General features: G+C 43.7%; 1 protein-coding gene across 1 annotated transcript; it reads left to right on the forward strand.

Moving 5' to 3' along the window:
* The first annotated feature begins 202 nt into the window (after positions 1-202).
* Positions 203-26,141, forward strand: NEIL1 (nei like DNA glycosylase 1). The gene is made up of 11 exons (XM_073618925.1): positions 203-326; positions 2,664-2,751; positions 7,034-7,457; positions 9,764-9,883; positions 10,063-10,126; positions 10,892-10,991; positions 12,194-12,318; positions 12,939-12,966; positions 14,157-14,212; positions 21,244-21,685; positions 25,927-26,141. Exons 3-11 carry the CDS (start codon positions 7,036-7,038, stop codon positions 25,953-25,955), a joined length of 1,386 nt encoding a protein of 461 aa, XP_073475026.1. The 5' UTR covers positions 203-326; positions 2,664-2,751; positions 7,034-7,035; the 3' UTR covers positions 25,956-26,141.

The raw sequence follows: 26,141 nt of genomic DNA on the forward strand, positions 1-26,141 counted from the left end.
AAAATGTTACATTTACATACACTGTATATATTATAATACTATATACATATATATTATACATATACTGTAAATATATACATAGCAGATAGGAGCGTGAAGGGATCGGTGAAGATGGAAGGATCATCTAGAATAATAATACATCGTATAGGAATTCACTGTAAATGTTACTGACTACAACTTCCAGCATGCACTGCACCTCGATGACACGCCCCTCTGTGTGATCAGCCAATAGGAGTCTCAGGGGGGATTACACCAGGGAAGAGTTTGTTATGTAAGATTTGTAGGTAGTGGAAAGGTGAGGATAGGAGGTGAGATCGCAGAGATCGGTAAGTGATCGCATGCTGTGTGATGGAGCTCCTAGATAGGAGAGTGTATTAATGGAATGGGGGTGGGGCTGAGCCCAGAACAAGGAGGGGTGGTCAGTCTCCTGCACATGTCTGTGTTTTGGTGCTCCTGGCAGTACAGTCCTTGTAGTGATATAGAGGGAGATCACCCTGATCTCTGTGTACTGAGGACTGGAGTCCCAAAACTTCCCATAGACTGCTCCTGATCTGCACTATAACCTCATGTACACTGATTTTTTTTTTTTTCTTTTTTTAATTTAAAACGCTTCTAAACAAAAACACGGCATGTAAACGCGGCAAAACAGACGTTTTAAACGTGGGTTACTATCGGTCAAGTTAAATGGTTCAGGAGAGGTTGTAGAAACGTCCCGTGTACATGAAGCCCAGTAGAGTAACACCGATTGTTTGTTTTTGACTGTAGTGACAGGAAGCAGGATGAGAGATTTCTCTGCATGAATAAATCGCTAACCGTTGCTTCAGAACGCAGTGCAGTGTGTAGAAATAAGTCCAGACTTGTCTTATTTAGGGTCCTTTCACACCGATCAGTTATTCAGTTCAAAAAAAGTGGCAGACAAATGCGTCCCTTTAAATCCAATGAAACTTCACACGGGTCCGTTGTCTTATTTGGCTGCTTTCACACGGCTCCATCACAAAAACACAGAATCTTCTTTTTTTTTTTTCTTTTTTCAACTGAAAAACTGATCCTTGTGAAAGAGCCCTAACATCCATTGAAAATGCATCAAGAGAGCAGTGTGAAAGCAGCCAAAAACACAACTGAGCCCTGGTTCACACATCGCATTGCAATCACACGCCGTCCGTGCGATCTGCTGCAGGTGTCAATGTTACATAAACGACACCCCAAAACAGCTAAAAAAACAGTGCGATTGCCAGAATCGGATCGAATTGGTGTGAACACTCACGCGTCTATACTGTTTAAAATCCAGTAACACACTGTCTCACCCTGCTCTGCACATGCTCAGTAGTTCTCTATTTTTCAGCCTTTCCCAGTTTGTAGAGGACAATCTGCTGACAGCCTTAAAGTGATTGTAAAGGTAAAATAAAAAATAACAAACATGTTATACTTACTTCCACTGTGCAGCTCGTTTTGCACAGAGTGGCCCCAAACCTGCTCTTCTGGGGTCCCCCGGCGGTTCCTCCCCACATCTGATCACCCCCTTGGAGAAGTGCTTCCCCGAGGGGGTTACCTTGCGGGCACGCTCCTGAGTTCAGCATCCATAGAGGCCAAATGCAGGACTCTCCCCCCCCCGGTGCTCGCATCATTGGATTTGATTGACAGCAGCAGGAGCCAATGGCTGCACTGCTATCAATCTATCCAATCAAGAGCTGAAAACCCCGAGCAGAGAGACAGCACATCCCCGTGGGTAAAGTTCGAGGGTTCAGGTAAAAAGTAAAACAGGGGGACTGAGGGGCCGGTCACTGACAGGTGTTTGTTCACCTTATTGCATAGGGTGCATTAAGGTGAAAAAACATAAAGGTTTACAACCCCTTTTAAAGCGGAATTAAACCCTCCTAGCCTTTACAGCCAGGGAAGCTGCTTCTGTTTGATCTGCAACTTCCATGTTGCTGTGATCAGTTATCACATCAGCGATTTGATGGTTTGACAGTTTGGTTGAGGACACAAGCAAATGTGACAGTTAGCAATCCCGGCATTCCAGGAATGTAACTGTTTTTTGAAACAATTAAATTGATGGGATTAGTTCCTCTTTATTATTTACTGCTGTTCAGGGGCTCTGGGCTTCAGCAAAATGGCAGCCTCCAGCAAGAAGAAACAGGAGCAATGCTGGAGGCAGTTTACAGCACAAAGTAATTTTGATAGCATAATTATTATGGAATGTACGTTCCTTGCTAAAGAACATTATTTTTTATCAAGTTGTTATAGGTAAAGTTCCGCTTTAATGTTCACCTCTCACTGGATGAGTCACTTTTCACGCCGGCATCCCTGAGCACCAGCAGGGCTCCGCACCCCAGCTTGGAGCGGCACCACTAAACGCTAATGGACTTATTGTGAGCATATCCCAGGAGGCAAAGGGAGGACCGTGAACGTCATTTGCCTAGGGGAATAACGTTCACAGAGGGGTGGGGTTAAACATTTTCCAAAAAAAGTTTAATTCTATAAAATGCACACTCCCTATGAAAATGAGGGGAGGAAGGAGGAGAGGAGGAAACTTGCCCATGATGGTGAATATCTGCTTTAACACAAAAAGTCACAGAATCAGAATGTTGTTGGATCAGAGTGATTGTTTGTCAGGCCGACCACCATTTTTATATATTACATTTTACATTTGTTTTGAATTGCAGGAATCGGTTCCATTAATTTCCTGCTACATCAGACACACTCACCATCTTGACTTCCTATAAATCTGTCTTGCTGCTTCTAACCGATCAGGTAAGATGTTATGGGTGCATTGCTGGCGTTTAGTGGAGTGATGTATTTCAGGGTAGCATTCAATATACAAGCTAAAAAGATTCCAGCTTACATTGTGCACTCCAGGGTGGCCAGGGACATTCAATGAGATCGGCTCCCTGACGTAATCGTTTTATATTAGCAGAGACCCTAGGGAATAAAATGGCAGTTGTTGCACACAGTATTTGTGAAGAAGTTTTCCAAATGCAAATTTTTTTTTTTTTTTTGGGGAAAAAAACACGTTCATGAATTAAAAAATGTTGATGTTACGACGAACTAATAGATACCTAAAATAGATACCTGACATGTCACGCTTTAAAATTGAGCACACTCGTAGAATGGCACAAATCTTTGGTACTTAAAAATCTCCATAGGCCAGTTTAGAGTTACAGAGGAGGTCTTGTGGTAGAATTAATCACCTTGCGCTAACGTTCGTGATGATATCTTACATGTGGTGTTTGAACACCGTTTACATATGTGGGTGCGACCTAGGTATGCGTGCGAGCACTAGGGGATGGACGCGCTTTTATTTATTTATTTTACCGTTTCCCTTTTTAATTTTTTTTATCACTTTTATTCCTATTACAACAAATGTAAGCATCCCTTGTAATAGGGCAGGAATAGGGCATGACAGGTCCTCTTTACAGAGAGATCTGGAGTCTATAAGTCCCCACATCTCTCTTCTATGCTGGAAAGCCTAAGGTAAAAAAAAAAAAAAAAATTTGATCTCAGGCTTTCCAGCTTTAAAAATGGTAGTGTTTATTTGTGCTGGTGCAGGAAGTGGTCGCTTTTGGCCTCCGAGGGTCATAGAGCTAGGCAGGGACCATCTATGGTAAACTGCTGCCGGTGGATTCATTCTCCGGCTCCCCGATTGCACGGGAGAGATTAGAGAATCACCGGAGGGCTAAACAGTCGCTAAGACAGCTTTTTCTTGTGGGGAATAGCTGGCTGAAAAAAAAAGATATCTGCAGCTCCAGGCATCATTCAGATATCATCACTTTAAGTCCAGGACGTCATATGATGTCCACCTAAGGATAAGTGACTAAAGCGTCATAAGATGATCCACATGGCAACATCTATGTATTGGCCTGTCAAGTGTACATGCCAACAATGGCAATCAAACTACCCTAAAGCAATTTTATGCTGCAATACTATAACTAAAGGCAAAACTTTTTTTTTTTCTTTAGTATTGTATAGAGCAGGCTTTCTGAACCTTTTGACCCTAGAGGAACCCCCAAAATAATCTCAAGGAATCCTTCCTAAAACCAAATCATCAGGGCTCAATAGGAACAATGCTCCTTATCTTGGTGGTCAATAGGAAGAATGTCCCCCTTAAAGTGGTGTTCAGAATGCCACCCTTAAAGACAGCTAAAAAGATATTTGGTGTCATGCTGCTGGCTTTGCTAAGTGGTGCTGAACCTTGAACTCTGTAGACATCATCAAATAGGTGGTTCATCAGCCACAGCTCAAGGAACCCCTAGCAACCTCTGGAGGAACCCTGGTTGAGAATGGCTGCTATAGGCCCCTTTCACACATGCGGACCGTATGTCCGTATTTCATCCATCCGTTTTCGGATGAAATATGGACATACATGCATCCCTATGGGATAGCGGGTGTCAGCGGATGTACATCCGCTAACACCCGATGTCGTCCGCCTCCGCTCTCGTCCGATTCTGCGGACGGAAGAAAATCCTATTTTTCTATCCGTCTGCAGAGCGGATCGGAGGAACACGGACAGACGGTCCGTGTTCCTCCGATCCCCCATAGGGGAGAGCGGAGATCTGACAGGGCGGTCCCTGCACAGTGTGCGGGTCCCGCCCTGTCATCTGCCTGCTCAGCTGGGGAAAGCGGAGCGATCCCCGCTGAGCAGCGGATAAACACGGGGCGGATCAACACGGATCCGTCCCGTGTGAAAGGGGCCATAGAGTGACAAGCCATTGGAACCCCTATTAGAGTTTTATTGCTGTCTGTGCTCACATTAGGGAGATCCCTGTTAGTTTGTCATATATACTTTTATCAAAGTTAAAGCGGCCCCCCCCCCACCTCCACATTTGGCACCTTTTTGGGGGGGATAGGAACGCCTCTTAAAGATAATCTGAAAGTTTAGGTTGTTACCAGAACCTAAAGGGTTATTCCATTTAAGTAATACAATGAAAACTCCTTTGATGAGCCCATTAAACTTCTTCCCACCACCTATTGAAAAGACTAAGATCCCATAGAAATATGTACAGTGATACAGAAAGTATTCAGACCCCCTTAAATTTTTCACTCTTTGTTATATTGCAGCCATTTGCTAAAATCATTTAAGTTCATTTTTTCCCTCATTAATGTACACACAGCACCCCATATTGACAGAAAAACACAGAATTGTTGACATTTTTGCAGATTTATTAAAAAAGAAAAACTGAAATATCACATGGTCCTAAGTATTCAGACCCTTTGCTCAGTATTTAGTAGAAGCCCCTTTTGATCTAATACAGCCATGAGTCTTTTTGGGAAAGATGCAACAAGTTTTTCACACCTGGATTTGGGGATCCTCTGCCATTCCTCCTTGCAGATCCTCTCCAGTTCTGTCAGGTTGGATGGTAAACGTTGGTGGACAGCCATTTTTAGGTCTCTCCAGAGATGCTCAATTGGGTTTAAGTCGGGGCTCTGGCTGGGCCATTCAAGAACAGTCACGGAGTTGTTGTGAAGCCACTCCTTCATTATTTTAACTGTGTGCTTAGGGTCATTGTCTTGTTGGAAGGTAAACCTTCGGCCCAGTCTGAGGTCCTGAGCACTCTGGAGAAGGTTTTCGTCCAGGATATCCTTGTACTTGGCCGCATTCATCTTTCCCTCGATTGCAACCAGTTGTCCTGTCCCTGCAGCTGAAAAACACCCCCACAGCATGATGCCACCATGCTTCACTGTTGGGACTGTATTGGACAAGTGATGAGCAGTGCTTGGTTTTCTCCACACATACCGCTTAGAATTGAGGCCAAAAAGTTCTATCTTGGTCTCATCAGACCAGAGAATCTTATTTCTCACCATCTTTGAGTCCTTCAGGTGTTTTTTAGCAAACTCCATGCAGGCTTTCATTTGTCTTGCACTAAGGAGAGGCTTCCGTCGGGCCACTCTGCCATAAAGCCCCGATTGGTGGAAGGCTGCAGTGATGGTTGACTTTCTACAACTTTCTCGCATCTCCCGAATGCATCTCTGGAGCTCAGCCACAGTGATCTTTGCGTTCTTCTTTACCTCTCTCATCAAGGCTCTTCTCCCCCGATAGCTCAGTTTGGCCGAACGGCCAGCTCTAGGAAGGGTTCTGGTCATCCCAAACGTCTTCCATTTAAGGATTATGGAGGCCACTGTGCTCTTAGGAACCTTAAGTGCAGCAGAAATTTTTTTTGGTAACCTTGGCAAGATCTGTGGCTTGCCACAATTCTGTCTCTGAGCTCTTCAGGCAGTTCCTTTTGACCTCATGATTCTCATTTGCTCTGACATGCACTGTGAGCTGTAAGGTCTTATATAGACAGGTGTGTGGCTTTCCTAATCAAGTCCAATCAGTATAATCAAACACAGCTGGACTCAAATGAAGGTGTAGAACCATCTCAAGGATGATCAGAAGAAATGGACAGCACCTGAGTTAAATACATGAGTGTCACAGCAAAGGGTCTGAATACTTAGGACCATGTGATATTTCAGTTTTTCTTTGTTAATAAATCTGAAAAAATGTCAACAATTCTGTTTTTCTGTCAATATGGGGTGCTGTGTGTACATTAATGAGGAAAAATAATGATCTTAAATGATTTTAGCAAATGGCTGCAATATAACAAAGAGTGAAAAATTTAAGGGGGTCTGAATACTTTCCGTCCCCATTGTATATGTGAGCCTGAGGCTAGGTTCACACTGCTGCGAATTCTATTGTGAATTTGAGCCGTTGCGATCGCTCAAATTCGCAAGTCATTTAAATTACATAGATTAACATTAGTGTCGTTCACATCAATGCGTTGCGAATATAACTTGTGGGAAAAAAAGGTCCTGTGCGAGTTTGATCCATGTGCGATGCGAATTCAGCTCCATAGACTGCAAAACTTGCAGTAGAATCGCAAGAACACATATAGAATTCGCAATGCAAATTCGCAACGCAATCGGAACAAAATCGCGCTAAATTCGCACTGCAGCAGTGTGAACCTAGCCTGAATGACTTGTTTCTCTTCTATATGTCTAAACCCCTTAAACCCCGCATTGATTGTGATTTTTTTTTTTTTTTTTCCTGTTGTTTCAGAGATGCCAGAGGGTCCTGAGCTCCATCTTTCCGGTCTCTATGCAAATAGGGTTTGTGCTGGACTACACTTTGCAGGCAAGGTGGAAAAATCTGCTGTCAGTAAAAATTCGGAAGTGCCGTTCTGCAACCCAAAGTACACCATCAGCGCCGTGGCCAGAGGAAAGGAGGTCAAGCTGATCCTCACCCCGGCATCGGATAAGAATGAGGCCGCTTCTGTCATTTTCAGGTTTGGCATGTCAGGAAGCTTTAAATTCACAACAGAGGATGACCTTCCCAAACATGCTCACCTGCGCTTCTACACCAAAGATTCCCCGCGACATGTTCTCAGCTTCGTGGACCCACGCCGCTTCGGAAGCTGGGAGTTCAATGGGTCGTGGCAGCCAGAGCGTGGCCCCTGTGTGATGACGGAGTATGAAAAGTTCAGGTGAATATGCGGAAGGGGGAACTGCAGAATTCCACTCCACTTGCAGAGTTTGTGATGTAGTAATTTATGTTATAGGTAAGACCTCCATGCACACTGGCCATTGGCACATGGGTATCAAATCCTAATGTTTTCAGGCATCCCAGATCGGTGCAGCACACTTTCGGCAGCATGTCAGATCTATGACAGACTGAAATATGTGGTGGCTGGATGGTGTACGAAGTTTGTGTTTAGGGCCACGTACGCTCAGAGATGTGTTCTCAGAACCCAGAATTCTTGTGCTCCAGACAGGTATACATCCTTGAACGCATTCAGCCTTAATGGTGAGTACCACTTAGTACAGCATCCAGACCCTGCATTTTTCAGCCTGTCATAGATTTTGACAAGCTGCAGGTGGCAGGGGCCAAGGCTGGATGATGCACCTGTACCTCCCAGGTTCCCAAAAAACGTTCACGGGTCCTTAAAGTGATCTTAAAGGCAAGTTTTAAGAGAATAAAAATGACAAACATGTTATACTTATCTGCTCTGTGCAGTGCTTTTGCACAGAGCAGCCCAGATCCTCCTCTTCTTGGGTTCCCCGCTGGCACTTCTGGCTCCTCCTTCCTGCCAAGTGCCCCCAGATCAAACCACTTGCTATGGGGCACCCAAGCAGGCTTGCTCCTGAGCTGCTTCTTTGTTTGTCTATTCACACACAGAGCTGAGGTGTGGCCCCGCCCCCTCTCTCACTCCTCATTGGCTCACTGGCTGTGATTGAGAGCAGCGGGAGCCAATGGTTCCCGCTACTGTCTCAGTTAATGAGGAGGGAGAGTCCCGGAGAGCCGAGACTCTCGTGCACATCACTGGATCGCGATGGATCTCAGGTACATATTAGATGGGGATGCTGCACACAGGAGGTTTTTTACCTTAATGTAAAAAATGCATGAAGGTAAAAAATCTTTTGCCTTTAGAATCTCTATAAATGGTAAGTTCACCGTTACAGAAAATGGACCCCCTCCCCAGTCCCCCAGTCCCGTATCAGTGTCTCACGATCCTCCGCTGTCAGGCACCGGGACGCTACTTAATCAGTCTGGGGATTTGAAATCCTTCTGGCTTTCTCCTCTCTAGCACTGACAGGACGGGCTAGACCAATTAGAATGCCTCCTTTCTGTAAATGCTGAGAAATACAGAGAGGAGATTAAGCCGCAGGGATTTCAAATCCCCAGACCGGTGTCTAACAGCACGGGATCATGGGACACTGGTAGAGCAGGACTGGGGGGAATGGGGAGGGTGTCCAGTGTAAGTTCACCTTACAGATTTTCTACAGGTTACCAGTTTTGAGTTACAGAGGAGGTCTAGTGCTAGAATTATTGCTCTCTCTCTCTAACGATCGCGGTCATACCTCACATTTGTAGTTTGAACACCGCTTTCATATGCGGGAGTGACTTATGTATCCATTCGCTTCTGTGCGCGAGCTCGGCGGGATGAGGCGCATTTAATTTTTTTTTTTTTTTTTTTTTTTGTAATTTATTTTTTTACACTGTCCTTTAAAAAAAAAAAGATTGGGTCACTTTTATTCCTATTACAAGGAATGTAAACATCCCTTGTAATAGAAAAAAAAAAGCATGACAGGACCTCTTTAATGTGAGATCTGGGGTCAATAAAAGAAAAAAAATTCCCCTTTAAGACCATTGGGAGGAAGTGACGCTTGACATCGCTTCCATCATCCAATGTTATGGAGCCGAGTGTGGGCCATCTTTCCCTCACTTAGCGCCATGCTACTGAGGGGATAGGATCGGATCGGCTCTGGTATTCAGCAGAGACAACTGGAGCGCGGCAGGAGGGGCGGCACCTCTCCCGCTGCCGATAAAAGTGATCTTGTGGCGAATCCGCTGCGGAGACCACTTTTATCCAAAAGAGGATTGCCCACCGTTGAAGAAAATACCAGGGTTATGGCAGCTATATGCTGCCATAACCCCAGTATTCTACGTCAAAATACCGACGTACAATGACGGCTGTTTGCAGGAAGTAGTTAAGGTGTTGGGGCTGAACTACCACCAGAGTAATGCAAAGAGCTGCTGCCAGTTAATGAGGAAACAAAGGCGCACCGACAAAGTTCTGTACTAAGGCATGACAACACATTGTGTTGAGACAAGTGTAAGGGACAATAAACTATAAAATTAATGGGTGGAAGGGTTTGCTCCAGCTGCGTTGCAGATGCAGGCCATGCACGAACCCTACGTTTATACTTTATGTCTAGAGTATGTACTGTGTGTATGTACTGTGTGTATGTATTGTGTGTAATTTAAACATTTTTCCATTTTTTATTCCAGGGAGAATGTTTTGAAAAACTTGTCTGACAAAGCATTTGACAAACCAATATGTGAAGCTTTGTTGAACCAGAAATATTTTAATGGCATTGGCAATTACTTGCGAGCAGAGATCTTGTATCGGTAAGCAATTTTAGGTTTACTATACTGCTGATTGAACACGAATGAAACGAGCAGCTTTTTTTTTAACTAAAAGTATAATAAAAGGGAAGCAATTGAATCTAGGAGTACATATTCCATTTGTATCTTTCTGGTTGTTATTTTTTGAATAATAAATTCACTGATTCTTTGTTTTTGGCCAGGTTGCACATTCCACCATTCATGCAGGCTCGTGAGGTTCTGGAGGCCGTGAAGCATCAAGATCAGGTCAGAAGAAATTATATACTATTGTGACTAATAATGGTCCTGATTTTTAAATAATAACAACAAATGATATACCGTATTTATCGGTGTATAACACGCACTTTTTTCCCCTTAAAATCAGGGGAAAATCGTGGGTGCGTGTTATACGCCAATCCCCACTGTCTGAAAAAAAAAAAAAAAAAGAGCGAGCGCCGCCGAAAAAGACCGAGCCAAGTGCTCGGCCCCCTGCTCGCAGTCACGCCGCCCAGCTTCCCTGCTGTTTCAGAGGGGATGAGAGGAGCGAGTGCTGCCGAAAAAGACCGAGCCGAGTGTACTGTGTACTCGACTCGGCTCCGCTCGCAGTCCCGCCCAGCTCTTATGATGGACATAACACAGGTCCAATGGCAGGACTGTGAGCCGAGCCGAGTACACAGGCTATCTCGGCGGCAAATTTAAACAATTAAATCTTGCAAACAGCACACGACACTGGGCAAGGCTGCTCTAGGCTACTCTGGGCAAGGCTGCTCTGGGGAAGGCTGCTCTGGGCAAGGCTGCATATGACAATGGGCAAGGCTGCAAATGGACACTGTTCATTCTGCAATGATGGACAAGGCTGCAAATGAACACTGATGAGGCTGCATTGATGGGCATTTAAATGTAAGTTTTTTTTTTTTTCCTTAAAATTCCCTCCTAAACTTGGGGCGCGTGTTATACGCCGATAAATACGGTGCTAGTTTATGAACGTGTTTTGTTGTATATCCTGGGATTTTCCCCCTCCTGTTTCCATAGAACGGTGACCTTTCACTCAGCAAGAAAATAAAAATTAAGAAGGAGAATCCAGACCTTTTGCAGCTCTGCAACTCCGTTCCATTGGAAGTCCTTGAACTGGGTATGAGGAGAATCACGTTCTTATCCAATAATAATCTGCAGAGTGGTAAAGCAGTTTTTGCAGATCACTAACACTTTGCAAGCCCAAGTGCACAACAGGCAGAATTTCCTGCCATGTCGGCATGTTCCAGTTAAAAGAGAAGTTTGGGATTTTATTCTTCTTTTTTTTTTGTTTTTTTTTTTGTTTTTTTTGTTTTTTGTTTTTTTAAGAATCATACTTACCTAGGTGGATGCTGCATCACCGGCTCTAAGAGTGAGAACTGAGCGATCAAAGACCGCTGATCGATTGGCTCTCAGTGCTCCGTGAGCAGAGAGTGGTGACTAGCCCATATACTCACCCCTACCCTCGCTCACTGACGAGCGCTGGGCTGTGGAGGGGACGGGAGTGGCTGGTTCAGGCTCTCAACATGGTTTGTACTAAAAATTAAATTTGAAATTTGCAGTAAATAGAGCAAGCAGCAGAATAAATGTATATGTTTTCCCCCACAGTAATGTGTTCAAAATATTACTGATAAAACTTGGAATTTTTTTTTTTTTTTTTTCAGATTTTTACCCCTTTTTTTTTTTTTCTTTATTCCCCTTTAAAATGCAAATTTCTAAAATTCTCAGAAGACTTTAGGGTTACAAGAAATCCCTGTTTGTCCCCAAAAAAACAATATATGTATCAATACTTTATCATAAGTAATTAAAAAGTTATAGACTCATGAATAGATACATAGCTGAAATGTGAAAAGATGGTGTGGTCCATAGGGGGTAAACAGGTGTGAGAGCGGAAGTGGATATACAGCTGCGATGGGTAGCTAAGTGCCACTTTTACAGTGCCCTGCATAGGTAAAAGAATTTCGCTGTAAGCAAGAAAACAAGGACAACCTGGGGAATTAACTACGCTTATAATGGTGTAAGAAACTGTCTGGAGTGCCAGGGGGTGGTGGATGGGGCGAGGATGGTAAAGAGATGGGAGCATGCAGCTAAAACTCTCCATTATCTGTGCTGCCTGTTGCAGACATGGAACTGATAACTCCTAATTACCAAAGGGGCTTACATCCTTTTTGTTAATTAGAAGCAGCATCTGCTCCATTTTTTTTTTTTTAATGTTTAGAAGAGTGGTGCAAGCTCTTTGTTAATTGCCCCCAATGTGTTTTTAAGTAATCTGTGATAGAAATCACTGTAGTAATAACTGATTACAGGACATATTTTCCTTAGGAGGTAAAGGCTATGACCCTGAAAATGCAGTTGATTATACTGCCTTTGGAACGTGGCTACAATGTTATTTTGTCTCTGGAATGAAGACTATGAAAGACAGCAATGGGAGGACCATCTGGTTCCAGGTAGGAATCTTGATGTCTTAAAGGATATGTAAAGGTTGAGTTTTTTTAAAAAACAAACATGTTATACTTACCTCCTCTGTGCAGTTGGTTTTGCACAGAGGAGACCCCGATCCTCCTCTTCAGTGGCGCTCCTGGCTCCTCTTCTTGAGTGCCCCATTAGAGAAGCGCTCTACCTTGGGACACTCCTGCGGGCACGCTCCCGTGTCCTGCTGCTGCATCCATTGACACAGACAAGGTGACTCGGCCCGACCCCCCCAGCTCCCGCATCATTGGATTTGATTGACAGCAGCGGGAGCCAATGGCTGCGCTGCTATCAATCTATCCAATCAGGACCCAAGACACTGGCTGGAGCTGGTGTGTTTGTCCCCATCGCTGGAAAGACCGGGTTCAGGTAAGTAAAAGGGGGGGTTCTGGGGGGCTTCATCACAGGAGGCTTTTTACTTTAATGCATAAAATGCATTAAGGTGAAAAACCTTGAGGGTTTACAACCCCTTTTAAGGAAGAGGGCATGATTATGCCTATATTACATATTGTTGTCATGTTACTGTTTCTTTTAATGGAAAAAAAAATCACAAGAAGATGTAAAGAGTTTGGGTTTATCTAATGTTGTCTCATTACAGGGGGATCCGGGTCCACTTGCTCCAAAGGGTGAGTTTACATTCCTTTTACTGCTAATAGCATCAAAGTTCAGTCTTTCTGTTTTGCATCGAGGATCCAAAATCTAGCATCCATTCTGTGCCTTTATCTGAGATGATTGGTATACAGGAATTATATCATAGCGCCAACAGTTTGTGCGGCACTTTACTCAATAAAGATAAAGACCGTTTCAGGGCAAAGTTAAAAGGTACACTTCGGTAACCAGCTCCCCATCGACATATACTTACCTTTCCTTTGCCACTCTTTGTCAAATGACAGTGAAGTGAAATACCTAAATGCATTGCTAAACTTGAATTGCATACTGTATGCTGCTGCATGCAGGTAATGTACAAACAGCTTTTTAATCAGTTCACAGCATGCTTAGATCTGCCACACTGTAATGCCGTGTACACACGATCGCACATTCCGACAACAAAACCGTAGATTTTTTTCCGACGGATGTTGGCTCAAACTTGTCTTGCATACACACACGGTCACACAAATCTTGTCGGAAATTCCGAACGTGGTGATGTACAACACGTACGACGAGCCGAGAAAAATGAGGTTCAATAGCCAGTGCAGCTCTTCTGCTTGATTCCGAGCATGCGTGGAACTTTGTGCGTCGGAATTGTGTACACACAATCGGAATTTCCGACAACCGATTTTGTTGTCGGTAAATTTGAGATCCAGATCTCAAATTTTGCTTGTCGGAAATTCCGACGGAAAATGTCCGATGGAGCCTACAAACGGTCGGAATTTCCGTCAACATGCTCCCATCGAACATTTCCCGTCGGAAGATCCGACCGTGTGTACGGGGCATTACAGTAATGGGCCTTGGTTTAAAGCACAGTTGAGCTATCCCCTGCCAGCAACTGCAGAGTGGGACTTTTGCTGTGTGTTTCGGAAGCAGTGGTCTTTCTGCAGAGGTCTAACAGGCCTACTAGTGGGGAAGACCTATACATTTGCAATCAGCAAAGCTCATGATCACTGTGGGACCTCTGCAAAGAGATTGCTGCTTCCACTAAGAGAGCAGGGTACCCACTGTACAGTATGCTGGTGGGACAGGCTTATCTACCCAAACTGTGGCTGCTTTTTAAAGAAAACAAACATTAAGGCCTTGAACACAATTTGCTTTGCTGTATCTGCTAACATTTATAAAATACTGCTCTAAATTAATAAAAAATATTAACTTGATCTTTTAGGGAACAAAGCAAAGAAACCACGTAAATCTTTGGCTGTAAAACCCAAACCAGTCAAGGTATGTGCTGTGGTGGAAAACGATTGTAATTGTTTGTTTGATGATAGGACAGGAAGCGAGAGGGTAACTTTACAGGGGAAAATCACCTCATAAACAGTTGTCTTTGAATTAGGAATGAGCTCAAGTGGGTTTGGACATGAATCTGAACCTGCCTGGACTATCCCACTGGGAAATTGACAGCCAATCATAGGCGGCGGAGGCGTTTCCCATCCCACGACTGCATCTATACAAGGCTGTCGGCTTTGACCGCTCCCCAGCGTGATGGATCAGGTGGGTTTGGCTTTCCTTCTAAAAATGCCTGAGCTCATCTGTGGGGTAAGACGCCGCTCAAAACTGACCCAGTACTTCAGGTATGGATATGGCTGTGTATGGCTCCGAACGCACCTTCTGACATGTTTCGCCCTGCTTATCAGGGCTTGGTCACATCTGAACACTGGGTCGGTTTTAAGCAGTGTCTTACCCCACATATGTCCATGCTCCTGAATTAGTGCCTGACGCCTGCTCCCACTTTCTGAATACCGGAGAGGACACCTCTTATCCTCCAGCTTTGAGCGAGACTCCAAATTTACACGTGATCACACCCAAGCTCATCATTCTTGGGGGGAAGTATCCCTTTTAAAGATTTCCCTTCTATTCCTGTTCTGATGGCAACTTAAAATTTTGGCTTTACCCTCAGTTTTCATTCCTGGTGACACCGCTGATCAGGACAATTGGAGAGACTGAATAAATATAGATGTGGGCGCTGTTCCCTACAACATTATCCTGTGAGCCCATGGTGGCTGGATGACTTACCCCCAGGGCTTATGGAAAATGTGTTTTTATTCAATCTGGACAAGGACTTGAGCTGGATTGCAGGGCACTACATTTGTGGGGGACAGCAACAGGAGCTGCTTTTTTATTTTATTTACCCCCTGCAGGGCTATTTTATTTAGTTTCAAATTTTATAAGCTGTCATTGGGCTTTAATTGGCTTCTCTGCTATTGTTATGACATTTTTATACATGCAATCTTGTGAGTTGCCATATTACAGATTGCAACTTATCTAGGCCTTAAAGAGGATGTAACCCTAAAAAAAGAGAGATCATGTTCCCTTATAGCAGGTTAAACATAGTGCTTGTGTTGTGTAATCTGTACCTTTTCTATGCTTTAAAAAAACCTGGTTGATCCTGCCTGTTTCTGTCTCTTATTGTGCTGACCATGGTAATCATGGCTGCTGATCCATGATACTGTGGTCAGGTTACGTGCCTCCATCATTTCGCTGCTCTCCTCTCTCCCCCTCCCTCTCTGCCTGTCAGCTCCCGTGTGTGAGCCACCCATCCCCTCCTGCCGCTATTAGTAGCTGGCAGTAAAGATAAAGATTACTGGCAGCCCCTCTGTTCTGCTAAGCCATACTACACTGTGTACATGCTTTGTATAAAATTGTGCCTTTTTATATACCTTATTTCAGTTTGTTTTTATCCAGTCATGTGACCGCTGGCCAATCTCCTCCCCTGATCTAAGGGCTACAGCGGGAGGGGCTGAGCGAACAGCACAGTGGTCATATGACCTCCCTACTGATGTCAGAGGGGGATTTTGGCCCCTCCCACCGTAGCCTTAGATCAGGGCAGGAGAGTGGCCAGAGGTCACGTGACCGGCCAGAAACAAACTGAAATAGGGTATTTAGAGGCACAATTTTATACAAACATGTACACAGTGTAGTATGGATTGGTATACAGAGGGGTTGACAGTAACCTTTATTTGAGTTTACAACCACTTTTAAGGCTGAATTTATGCTGTTCCTGTACAGAGATTAGCTGAGGCATGTTCGGATACGAGTCCATACCTGCCTGAGGTATCCCACCAGGAAGTTGTTACTGTGGACCTCCAATCATTAAAGGCTAAGAAATTCCCCACAGCCACGTGTATACATGTTCCTTGTACACTTGTGACTACAGGACTGGGAATGCCTCAGCCGCTTATGATTGGTAGACCGCAGTGACAGCTTCCGGACAATAGCTCAGGCAGGTATGGACTTCTGTCCGAACAGGCCTGTGTGAATGAAGCATGCATTGTAACGCAACCATGTAAGTGTAAGTGGGCCTGTAGAGATGCCCTTTGTCTTTCATGCTAAACTGCAGCACATAGGAAAAAGGAAAGATTAGGATTTCTACTTGTAATGCATCTTAATGCAGCAAAATTCAACAGTTTTGCTGCAAAGACAAGTGCAGAGTCCTTAAAGGCTAACTATACACAATTCTTGCATTTGGCTTTTCATAAAATAGATGAGAGTTAGGGCTGATATGTAAATGAAAGCCCAACTGAACTTCCAGTTTAAATTGGCTAAATACTTTCCAGGTGCATCAAAACAAGTCTTTCAGTTCATTTTCTTTAGAATGCAAAACTCATGTTCCCTGCTGGTTTGTAAAGTTTTAGGCCTGGTTCATATCTATGCAGGTTGCATACAGTATTTCAGGTGTATTTTGTGTTTTTTCAATACACATTTTTGATCCATTAAAGTCGATGGAACCAAAAATCAGAAAAGTCCCTTGCCCTTTCCATAAAATGCACAGATGTGACCATGACTAGAGGTCGACCGATATATCGGCCGATATTTGGCTTTTTTTTTACTTAATCGGCATCGGCAGATTGTGCTGATAAAAAAAGCCGATTATAACTTCAGCGGGACTTGCAAATGACTTCTGTAATAGAAGTCAGTGCAAGTTGTCTGAAGGTTTCTTCTCTCCTCTGGGCAGCCTGCCAAGTCTGATAAGAAGAAACATTGTATCTCTTCTTGGTTCTTTTATCAATAGACTGAACTCCATGTGTAGAAGTTCTCAGTTTAACCATTTAAAGACTAAATCTTTTTTGACATTTGTTGCTTACAAGTAAAAATTCTGTATTTTCTGCTAGAAAATCACTTGGAACCCCCAAACATTATATATATATATTTTTTTTAGCAGAGACCCTAGGGAATAAAATAGCGGTTGTTGCAATATTTTATGTCACGCGGTATTTGCGCAGCGGTCTTTCAAACGCAATTTTTTAAAATAAAATACACTAATTAAAAAAAAAAAAAATAAGCAGTAAAGTTAGCCTATTTTTTTTCGTCCAAAAGTTTTGGTTACCTGTTTTTGTGTATTTAATATTTAAGATATAGTTATTTTTTTTTTTTTATCTAAATTCTACATACAAGTGAACTGATTGGAGGTTTGTTTTGTTCAATAAATGTTTAAATGTAAAAAATTTTCTGCATCACTTATTACTTAAGGTTGCTTTCACACTGGAGCGGGCAGGCGTTGACGGTAAAACGCTGTTAGTTTTAGCGGCGCTTTACCGTCATTTTAGCGGCGCTATTCAGCTGCTAGCGGGGCGCTTATAACCCAGCTAGCGGCCGAGGAAGGGGTTAAATGCGCCCCTGAAGTGCTGCTGCCGAAACACTTTGCAGCCGCTTCGGCAGCGGTGCGCATTCATTTCAATGGGCAGGAATGGTGGAGCAGCGGTATACACCACTCCAAAGACATCCTGCCAGTGCATCTTCTCAGTGTGAAAGCACTCGGGATATCACACTGAGACTGTAGGGAAGCCGTTTTACAGGCACTTTACAGGCGCTATTTTTAGCCCAAAAGCGCCTAAAAAAACGCCCCAGTGTGAAAGGGGTCTAATTGTTAGATTTTATGAGATGAAGGGGGAAAAGAAAAAAAAAAGAAAAAAATCGGCCTAATATATCGGCCCAAAAAAATCGGCATCACATATCGGCCACCGCGATTTCTAAATATCGGCATCGGCATCGGCCACAGAAAAACCCATATCGGTCGACCTCTAACCATGATCCATAGGACACCATGTTAAATGGACTGTAGTGTGTTTCTGCATAACTAAAAAATGCATAGGTGTGAACCAGGCCTATGGTCTGACTCAGAACGGGACGTATCGGACCTCTAAAGAGAGACCACTGCTTCCTTACCATTAGCAAGGGTCCTTATCCACATCATGCTGACAGACTTTTCTACTCAGCCTGTGTCTGATTTCTAAAGAGAACAAACTGTAAATCTTGGAGCACCTTTTGGTTTTGATGCTATTTGAATGCATTTAGTTGATATAAAATGGGAGTTTAGTATGGGCTGCAAAGTAAACCTGTCATGAAAGAAACAGGAAAGGCCACCATTGCTGAACTATCGGAAAAAGCTACTTTACTGGCGGTTGCTCTTGCTTCAGTGCTTTCAATCGCTGACCTGAAACAAGTGTGCAGATATTCTGACTTGACTCCAAGTTTTATAAAATCTGCATACTTGTTCAGTCAAAGGTTCAGAGAGTATTGAAGCCAGTGGGTCAGTATAACATCAAGGGAACTAGCTTTTTCAGAAGGAAGATAATAATGGCATCCCCTTTATCTCTGACAGATTTACCTTAAGCTTCCCTCTGTTCTACTATTCATCTGATCTGCAGCCTGAGTTGCCCTAAGTGTTGGAGGTTTTCCAACAGACATTTATGGGCTTGGCTCCTTGTACAGAGCACATGGCTGCACAAAACTTGCTTAGACTGGAATTTTCATTTTAGGAGGCAGAAACACCGATATGAGCGCATTTCGCTTACAAAAAAAATGGCTTTATATATCCTTTAAATATTTGTGAATTTGATTATTTATATACATTTTAACCTAGGTTTGTCTGCTTACATCTGTGGTAGCTTTAAAAAGCCCACAGATAAGGCTGAATGTGGGCCCAATCTGACTGGCAAGGCTCCAGCATATTTAGGTAGTGTCAGATCTTGTCACCAAGTACTGATGATTCTTTATGATGGGCTACTGTTCATGAAGTCCCAACGACTCACATTCCTATTGGTTCATCCCTATGAATGGCAAAGGTTCATTAAAGGGTTAGTTTACCTTTACAAAAAAACTGCCTATACAGCTAATGGGTGTCTTTAAATAAAAACAAACTATGCAACTCTGACTAAAGTTAAATAATGCCCTTGCTCTAGGTGTAGACCATTTAAGTACCTCCTGAAGCCTGAGTGGAATACTCCCAGGACTTTGCTAAGTGAGGCCTAGTCCTTGCAGCTCACCCCCACCACAATAAGAGTGAGCTCTCAAACACTGAGCTCACTCCTGTGATGGTGGCGGTGAGTAGTAATGATTAGGCTTCACTTAGAAATGTCATAGTAACATCCTGGGAGTATTCCAGTAAGGCTGCAAGAAGTATGTAAATGGACTACACCCAGTGGCGGCTGGTGCTCCATCGGTCGGGGGGGGAGCGGCAGACAGACCCCCCCCCCCCCCGTCGCTGCTCCAGCCCACCAAACCCCCCCCGTCGCTCCAGCCCGCCACTCCACACTAACTCCCCATAGCTCCAGGAGGCTCGCCCTCTGGCCCGCCAGGCCCCCCATCAGCCCTGCACTTGCCGCATCCAGGTCGCGGTGGCAGCTTCCCCCTCCTCCGTCTCCTCTGTGTCCCGGTCATCGCTTCTCCTCCCGGCCAATGGGGTCTTTGGACTCCTGGCCAATGGGGTCTTTGGACTCCTGGCCAATGGGGTCTTTGGACTCCTGGCCAATGGGGTCTTTGGACACCTGGCCAATGGGGTCTTTGGACACCTGGCCAATGGGGTCTTTGGACACCTGGCCAATGGGGTCTTTGGACTCCTGGCCAATGGGGTCTTTGGACTCCTGGCCAATGGGGTCTTTGGACTCCTGGCCAATGGGGTCTTTGGACTCCTGGCCAATGGGGTCTTTGGACTCCTGGCCAATGGGGTCTTTGGACTCCTGGCCAATGGGGTCTTTGGACTCCTGGCCAATGGGGTCTTTGGACTCCTGGCCAATGGGGTCTTTGGACTCCTGGCCAATGGGGTCTTTGGACTCCTGGCCAATGGGGTCTTTGGACTCCTGGCCAATGGGGTCTTTGGACTCCTGGCCAATGGGGTCTTTGGACTCCTGGCCAATGGGGTCTTATGACCCGCTTCCTGATTGGCCGGGAGGAGAAACAGGAAGACATTAGCGAATATTAATTTGCTAATGTCACACAACAGGGGCTCGAGCCCACCCTTTTTTTGAAGCCAATTAGATCCTCAGGCTCTAATCATGCGTTAATAAAAAAAAAAAAAATCCATTGAAATCCATGCGTCCAGCACCCTGCATGTAGATTAGGGGCCGGATGCATAGATTAGAGGGGGCAGCGCCTGTGCACCCCTAATGAGCGGCCACCACTGCCTACACCCATAACAAGGGCATTATCCAGATTTAGTCAGAGCTGCACAGTTTGTTTTCATCTACAGACGCCGATTACCTGCATAGACAGTGTTTTGGTAAAGGTGAACTATTAAGTTTCAAGAGCTCACATTTCTGTTGGTCCATCCCTACAAATGGGTAATGTTCGTTAAGTCCCAATAACTCACATTCCTACTGATCCATCACTATGAATGGTTAATATTCATTAAGTCGCAACGACTCACATTCCTATTGAACCATCATCACTTTTAAGGGCTACCTCACTGGCCAGTAGGAATGAGCAGGAGCCAGGAAGAGATGAAAACCTTTGGTATAAACGGCAAGTGCCTTTAGAGATCTGCTTGTTAGAACAGCCTTGTATTTGGTGACATCTGAAGGCCCTTTGAGGCTGCTGCAGGTATATGCCGACACTACTAGGTGCATGGACATTATATCCGCAGCTGTTTTTTGTGTTTGCTTTAGAGAGTCTCTTTAAAACAGCCTTCGCAGATTTATGCTTTAGGATAACTTCAGCTTTTCCCCCAGGAGACGGCAGAGCATTGCATGGCATGACACGCAACATGTTGCATGTTACACCTGAATACATTGGGTATCGGGTGTAACATGTAACAAGCTTCTATGCAGCAACTGATCGTGGGTGCAATGCTCTGCCATCTCCTAGGGGAAAAAAATAAAATAAATGCTCAGTTTTTACCTCCAAAACATGTGCATTTACTGTATTCATTTTAAGGTGTAACCCACTATCTGACAAAAGCTTATGTGCCCTCCATCAATAGAAATAAGGTAACAGGAAGGCAGACATACTCTGTTACTAATCTATATTTGCCTTGTTAGGTTGAGAAGACGGCCTCCAAAAGAAAAACTTTGACTGTGAAACTAGAAGAAAAAGAGGAGATTGATGGTGAAGAAGGAGGGGAAACACGAGCAAAAAGGAAGAGGAGAGTGAAAGAGGAGAATGTGGTTCAAGAAGAGGAAACAAAGAAAGGACAAAGAGCAAAGAGGATACCGAGGGGAAGGAAAACCAGCAAAGAGCCTGAGAGGGATGTGAGCAGGAGATCATCTCATCGAGGTTCTGCACAGAAAACTCCTTCTAAGAGAGGCAGAGCTACAAAATCACAGACAGAGGATGCCGCAACTCCAAAACCCAGGTCTCAGAGGCTGAAATCTGAGAAGCCCCAAAAATCTCCAAAACCTAGACCACGGAGACTAAAATCTGATTTGAGCGCAACACCACGAAATTCTCCAAAGGTGAAAACACGAGCAAAAAGAAAATCTAGTGAGTGTTGAACTAATATTACTTTTTTGTTTTGCTTCTGTTGGAGGGATACATAAACTACTTTGCTGTGTAATAATAATAGTATACTTGATAATGATGGTGTTATTATTATTTATATTTTTAATAATGTTAGCATTATTTGTATCTGTCAGATACACAACACACTGGATCCAGTGGTCCTTTAGCCCGGGTCCACACCTATGTGAATTAGATGTGCGTTTCTGCACATCTAATTCGCATAGCAGGAAAATGTGACTGGCTCCCTATGGAGCCGGTTCACATATCTCCGGGACGGCTGTGGAGCGCACTGCACAAAAACGCTGTGCGTCTTTGGCTCCGTTTCAGGGCCGAATTTGGGCATAGAATCGGCCCTGATTCGTCCCTGAAACGGGGAACAGGGACACACAGCGCTCCTGTGCGATCCGCAGCCCGATATAGTGTGAACCCGGGCTTAATCCAGAATCCAGTGCTAGTGTAGACTATGGGGGGTTTATTAACCCTTTCATGACTAAGCCTATTTTTGAAATTTGGTGTTTACAAGTTAAAATCCGTATTTTTTGCTAGAAAATTACTTAGAACCCCCAAACATTATATATATTTTTTTAGCAGAGAATCTAGAGAATAAAATGGCGATTGTTGCAATATTTTTTATCACACGGTATTTGTGCAGCGGTGTTTTAAACGCAAATTTTTGGAAAAGTGACACTTTCATGAATTTTAAAAAATCCAAACAGTAAAGTTACCCCAATTTTTTTGTATAATGTGAAAGATGATGTTACGCCGAGTAAATAGATACCAAACATGTCACCCTTTATAATTGCACGCACTCGTGGAATGGCGACGAACTACGGTACCTTTGAATTTCCATAGGCGACGCTTTAAAATTTTTTTACGGTTACCAGGTTTGAGCTACAGAGGAGGTCTACGGCTAGAATTATTGCTCTCGCTCTGACGATCGCGGCGATACCTCACATGTGTGGTTTGAACACCGTTTACATATGCGGGCACGACTTCCGTATGCATTTTCTTCGCTGCGGGAGCAGGGGCACTTTAAAAATTTTTTTTTTTATTTATTTATTTTATTTATTATTGTACTTTATAAATTGTGTTTAAAATTTTTTTTTTTTTTACTTTTATTGCTGTCACAAGCAATGTAAACATCCCTTGTGACAGTAATATGTGGTGACAGGTACTCTTTATGGAGGGATGGGGGGTCTAAAAGACCCCCCATCCCTCCTTTACACTTCAAAGTATTCAGATCGCCGAAAACGGCGATTCTGAATACTGTGTACTTTTTTAAATTCGGCGCCATTGGCAGCAGAGTAAACGGGAAGTGACGTCATGACGTCGCTTCCGCGTTTACAACAAGAAGGTTGGAACGAAGCCGCTCGCAGCTTCGTTCCAGTCCGCCCCCAGCCGCCGAAGGCAGCCGAACGGACACGATCGCACGGGAGGCCCGGTAACAGCGGCGGGAGGGGGGGATGTCCCCTCCCGCTCCTCCGGTATAACAGCCAAGCGGCTTTTAGCCGCATCGTTTGTTCTACACGGGTAGCCAATCGCCCGCTGTAAACAACGGTACCGGGATGATGCCTGCAGCTGCGGGCATTATCCCGGTATAACCCCGGAAAGCCGAGTACGCATATATGCGCACGGTCGGCGGGAAGGGGTTAAATCTGGAGAGTGCAAAATCTGGTGCAGCTCTGCATAGAAACCAATCAGCTTCCAGGTTTGTCAAAGCTTAATTGAATACGTTGAAGTTAGAAGCTGATTGGCTACTATGCACAGCTGTACCAGATTCTGAGTGCTCCAGTTTTAGTAAATCAACCCCTAATAGGGCGTACACACGGTCGGACTTTGTTCGGACATTCCGACAACAAAATCCTAGGATTTTTTCTGACGGATGTTGGCTCAAACTTGTTTTGTCTACACACGGTCGCACAAAGTTGTCGGAAAATCCGATCGTTCTAAACGCGGTGACGTAAAGCACGTACGTCGGGACTATAAACGGGGCAGTGGCCAATAGCTTTCATCTCTTTATTTATTCTGAGCATGCGTGGCACTTTGTCCGTCGGATTTGTGTACACACGATCGGAATTTCCGACAAAGGATTTTGTTGTCGGAAAATTTTATCTCCTGCTCTCCAACTTTATGTGTCTGAAAATCCGATGGAAAATGTCCGATGGAGCCCACACACGGTCGGAATTTCCGACAACATGCTCCGATCGGACATTTTCCATCGGAAAATCCGACCGTGTGTACGGGGCATTAGTCTAACTTGCCAACAGCCCCAGTAATATATTTTTTAGAATTTTTTTTTTTTTTTTTTTTTTTTATATGTTTTTTTTTAAATAAAAAATGTATACTGGTGCTGTTGGCACAGTCACTGTGTTGCATTTCTTCTCATCCTTTTATTAAATAATACACAAGTTAGAAAATGGAGTTCTACTGAAACATTGCTTTCCTGTGCAAGGAACTACTTCTCACTTTTGAAATGAAGTTCCTGCTGAGATAGGGACCACACATAGCAATTAGTAAGCTGCATACAGCTCAACAGAGAACTTGTTACACAGCCAGTGAACAGCTGAAGATTAGATTACGGATTGGTTAACGCTACAAACCACATGTAAATCGCACAGGAACCGCACTGCATTCCTGTTCAATTCACATGCGATTCAGTGCGGTGTGATTCGAGCATATTAATTTTGAATGGGCTTAAATGGCACCACATCGCACCAAAATATGTGCATGCAGCAAATTTGGTACAGCAATGCAACCCGATCGCATGATTGTTTTGTGCCATGTGTTGACAAATGCACTGTGTTTGCAACCTGCGTTTGAGGTGTCATAATTGCTAGTGGGGATAAATCAACGTACATTTTCGACTGCAGTGAATTTGGAGGAACAATACGGAACATTTTTCTCAAATGCATAAGTTTCTAATCATGTATGTGTTTTTCATTTAGTCCATTTAGTCCAAAATCTAAAGTTAAAAGCAAAAGAGTTTTTAAACTACTCTCGAACGACATTCATCAAGCCAATTTTAGAATTTTAGGAATTTTCTTTCTAAAAACTACTAGTGTATAGCCAGTTTTAGGGTATCTATGTGTATTAAAAAAAAAAAAAAATGATAATGGTATTTTTATACTGAAAGCTCTGTTCCAACAGAATCTTTTATTAAGCTTTGAATAGAGTCTCGAAAGGTTAGAGCTTTTGTCGAATATTTTTTTTTTTTTTTTTTTTTTTGAGGTCTGCAACCCTACTGGGAAGATTTCTATCCACTTTCTGTCATGGATAAAATTTTAAGGCAAATGTATCCAATGGGAGTACAGACAAAAACACATTTTAAGTAGATTTAGGAACAAGGAAGGGTAGGGGGAAGGGTTACATTTGTATTTTATTTTTTTTGCTTTGTGCTTTCCTGTCCTGGTGACAACTGCACTCCCCCCATTTCTTCTCTGGATCAGGAAGTGAGGGAAACCTGTTCCCTTCTAGCAGAAAGCATAGTGCTTGTGCTGTCTAATCTGTCCCTTTTCTATGATGCAAAAAACCTGGTTGAATCTGCCTGTTCCTCTGTCCCCCTTAGTGTGCTGACCATGGTAATCATGGCTGCTGTTCTATGATACCGTGGTCAGCTTACATGCCATTGTCATCCCGTTGCTCTCCTCTCTCCCCCTCCCTCCCTGCCTGTCAGCTCCTGTATGTGTGTGAGCCGATCTGTTTCCCACCCCTCCCCTCTCATCCTGCTGCTATTAGTAAAAAAAGATTACTGCCATTCCTCTGTTCTACTAAGCCATACTACCTTTTGTACGTGTTTGTATAAAATTGTACCTCATTTCAGTTTCTGGCCGGTCACATGACCTCCGGCCGCTCTCCTCCCCCGATCTAAGGAATGCAGCGAGAGGAGCTGAGCAGACAGCACAGCAGTCACGTGACCTTCCAGCTGACGTCAGAGGGGGATCTCGGCCCCGCTTGATGTATACCTTAGATCAGGGGAGGAGAGCAGGCAGAGGTCACGTGACCGGCCAGAAACAAACTGAAATAAGGTATTTAAAGGCACAATTTTATACAAACACATACACAGGGTAGTATAGCTTAGTAGAACAGAGGGCTGGCAGTAATCTTTATTTTACTTTACAACCACTCTAACTCCTCTTCACTTAAAAAAAATAGACTTTACATATAAGGTAAAATGAACTTTATCTCATAATTCTAAACATTTTATGTTTTTGTTCCCTCCTCAGCTGTACACGATGCAGAAGCCAAGTCTTAGATGCAGATCCTATAAGCCTGGTGCAAGAAAAATTTGATCTATCGGCCTTTTGAAATTTCAATATGCGTTTAAGTGCATTTTAAATGTAAACTAGCTTTTGATTAATTTGTCTTTTTCTATAACCGATTTTATGAAAAAAAAAAAAAAGATTTATACAAGTTTAATAAAATACACTTTTTATCATTG

Source organism: Aquarana catesbeiana, linkage group LG03, assembly GCF_042186555.1.
Source record: "Aquarana catesbeiana isolate 2022-GZ linkage group LG03, ASM4218655v1, whole genome shotgun sequence".
In the NCBI taxonomy this organism is placed as follows: Eukaryota; Metazoa; Chordata; class Amphibia; order Anura; family Ranidae; genus Aquarana; species Aquarana catesbeiana.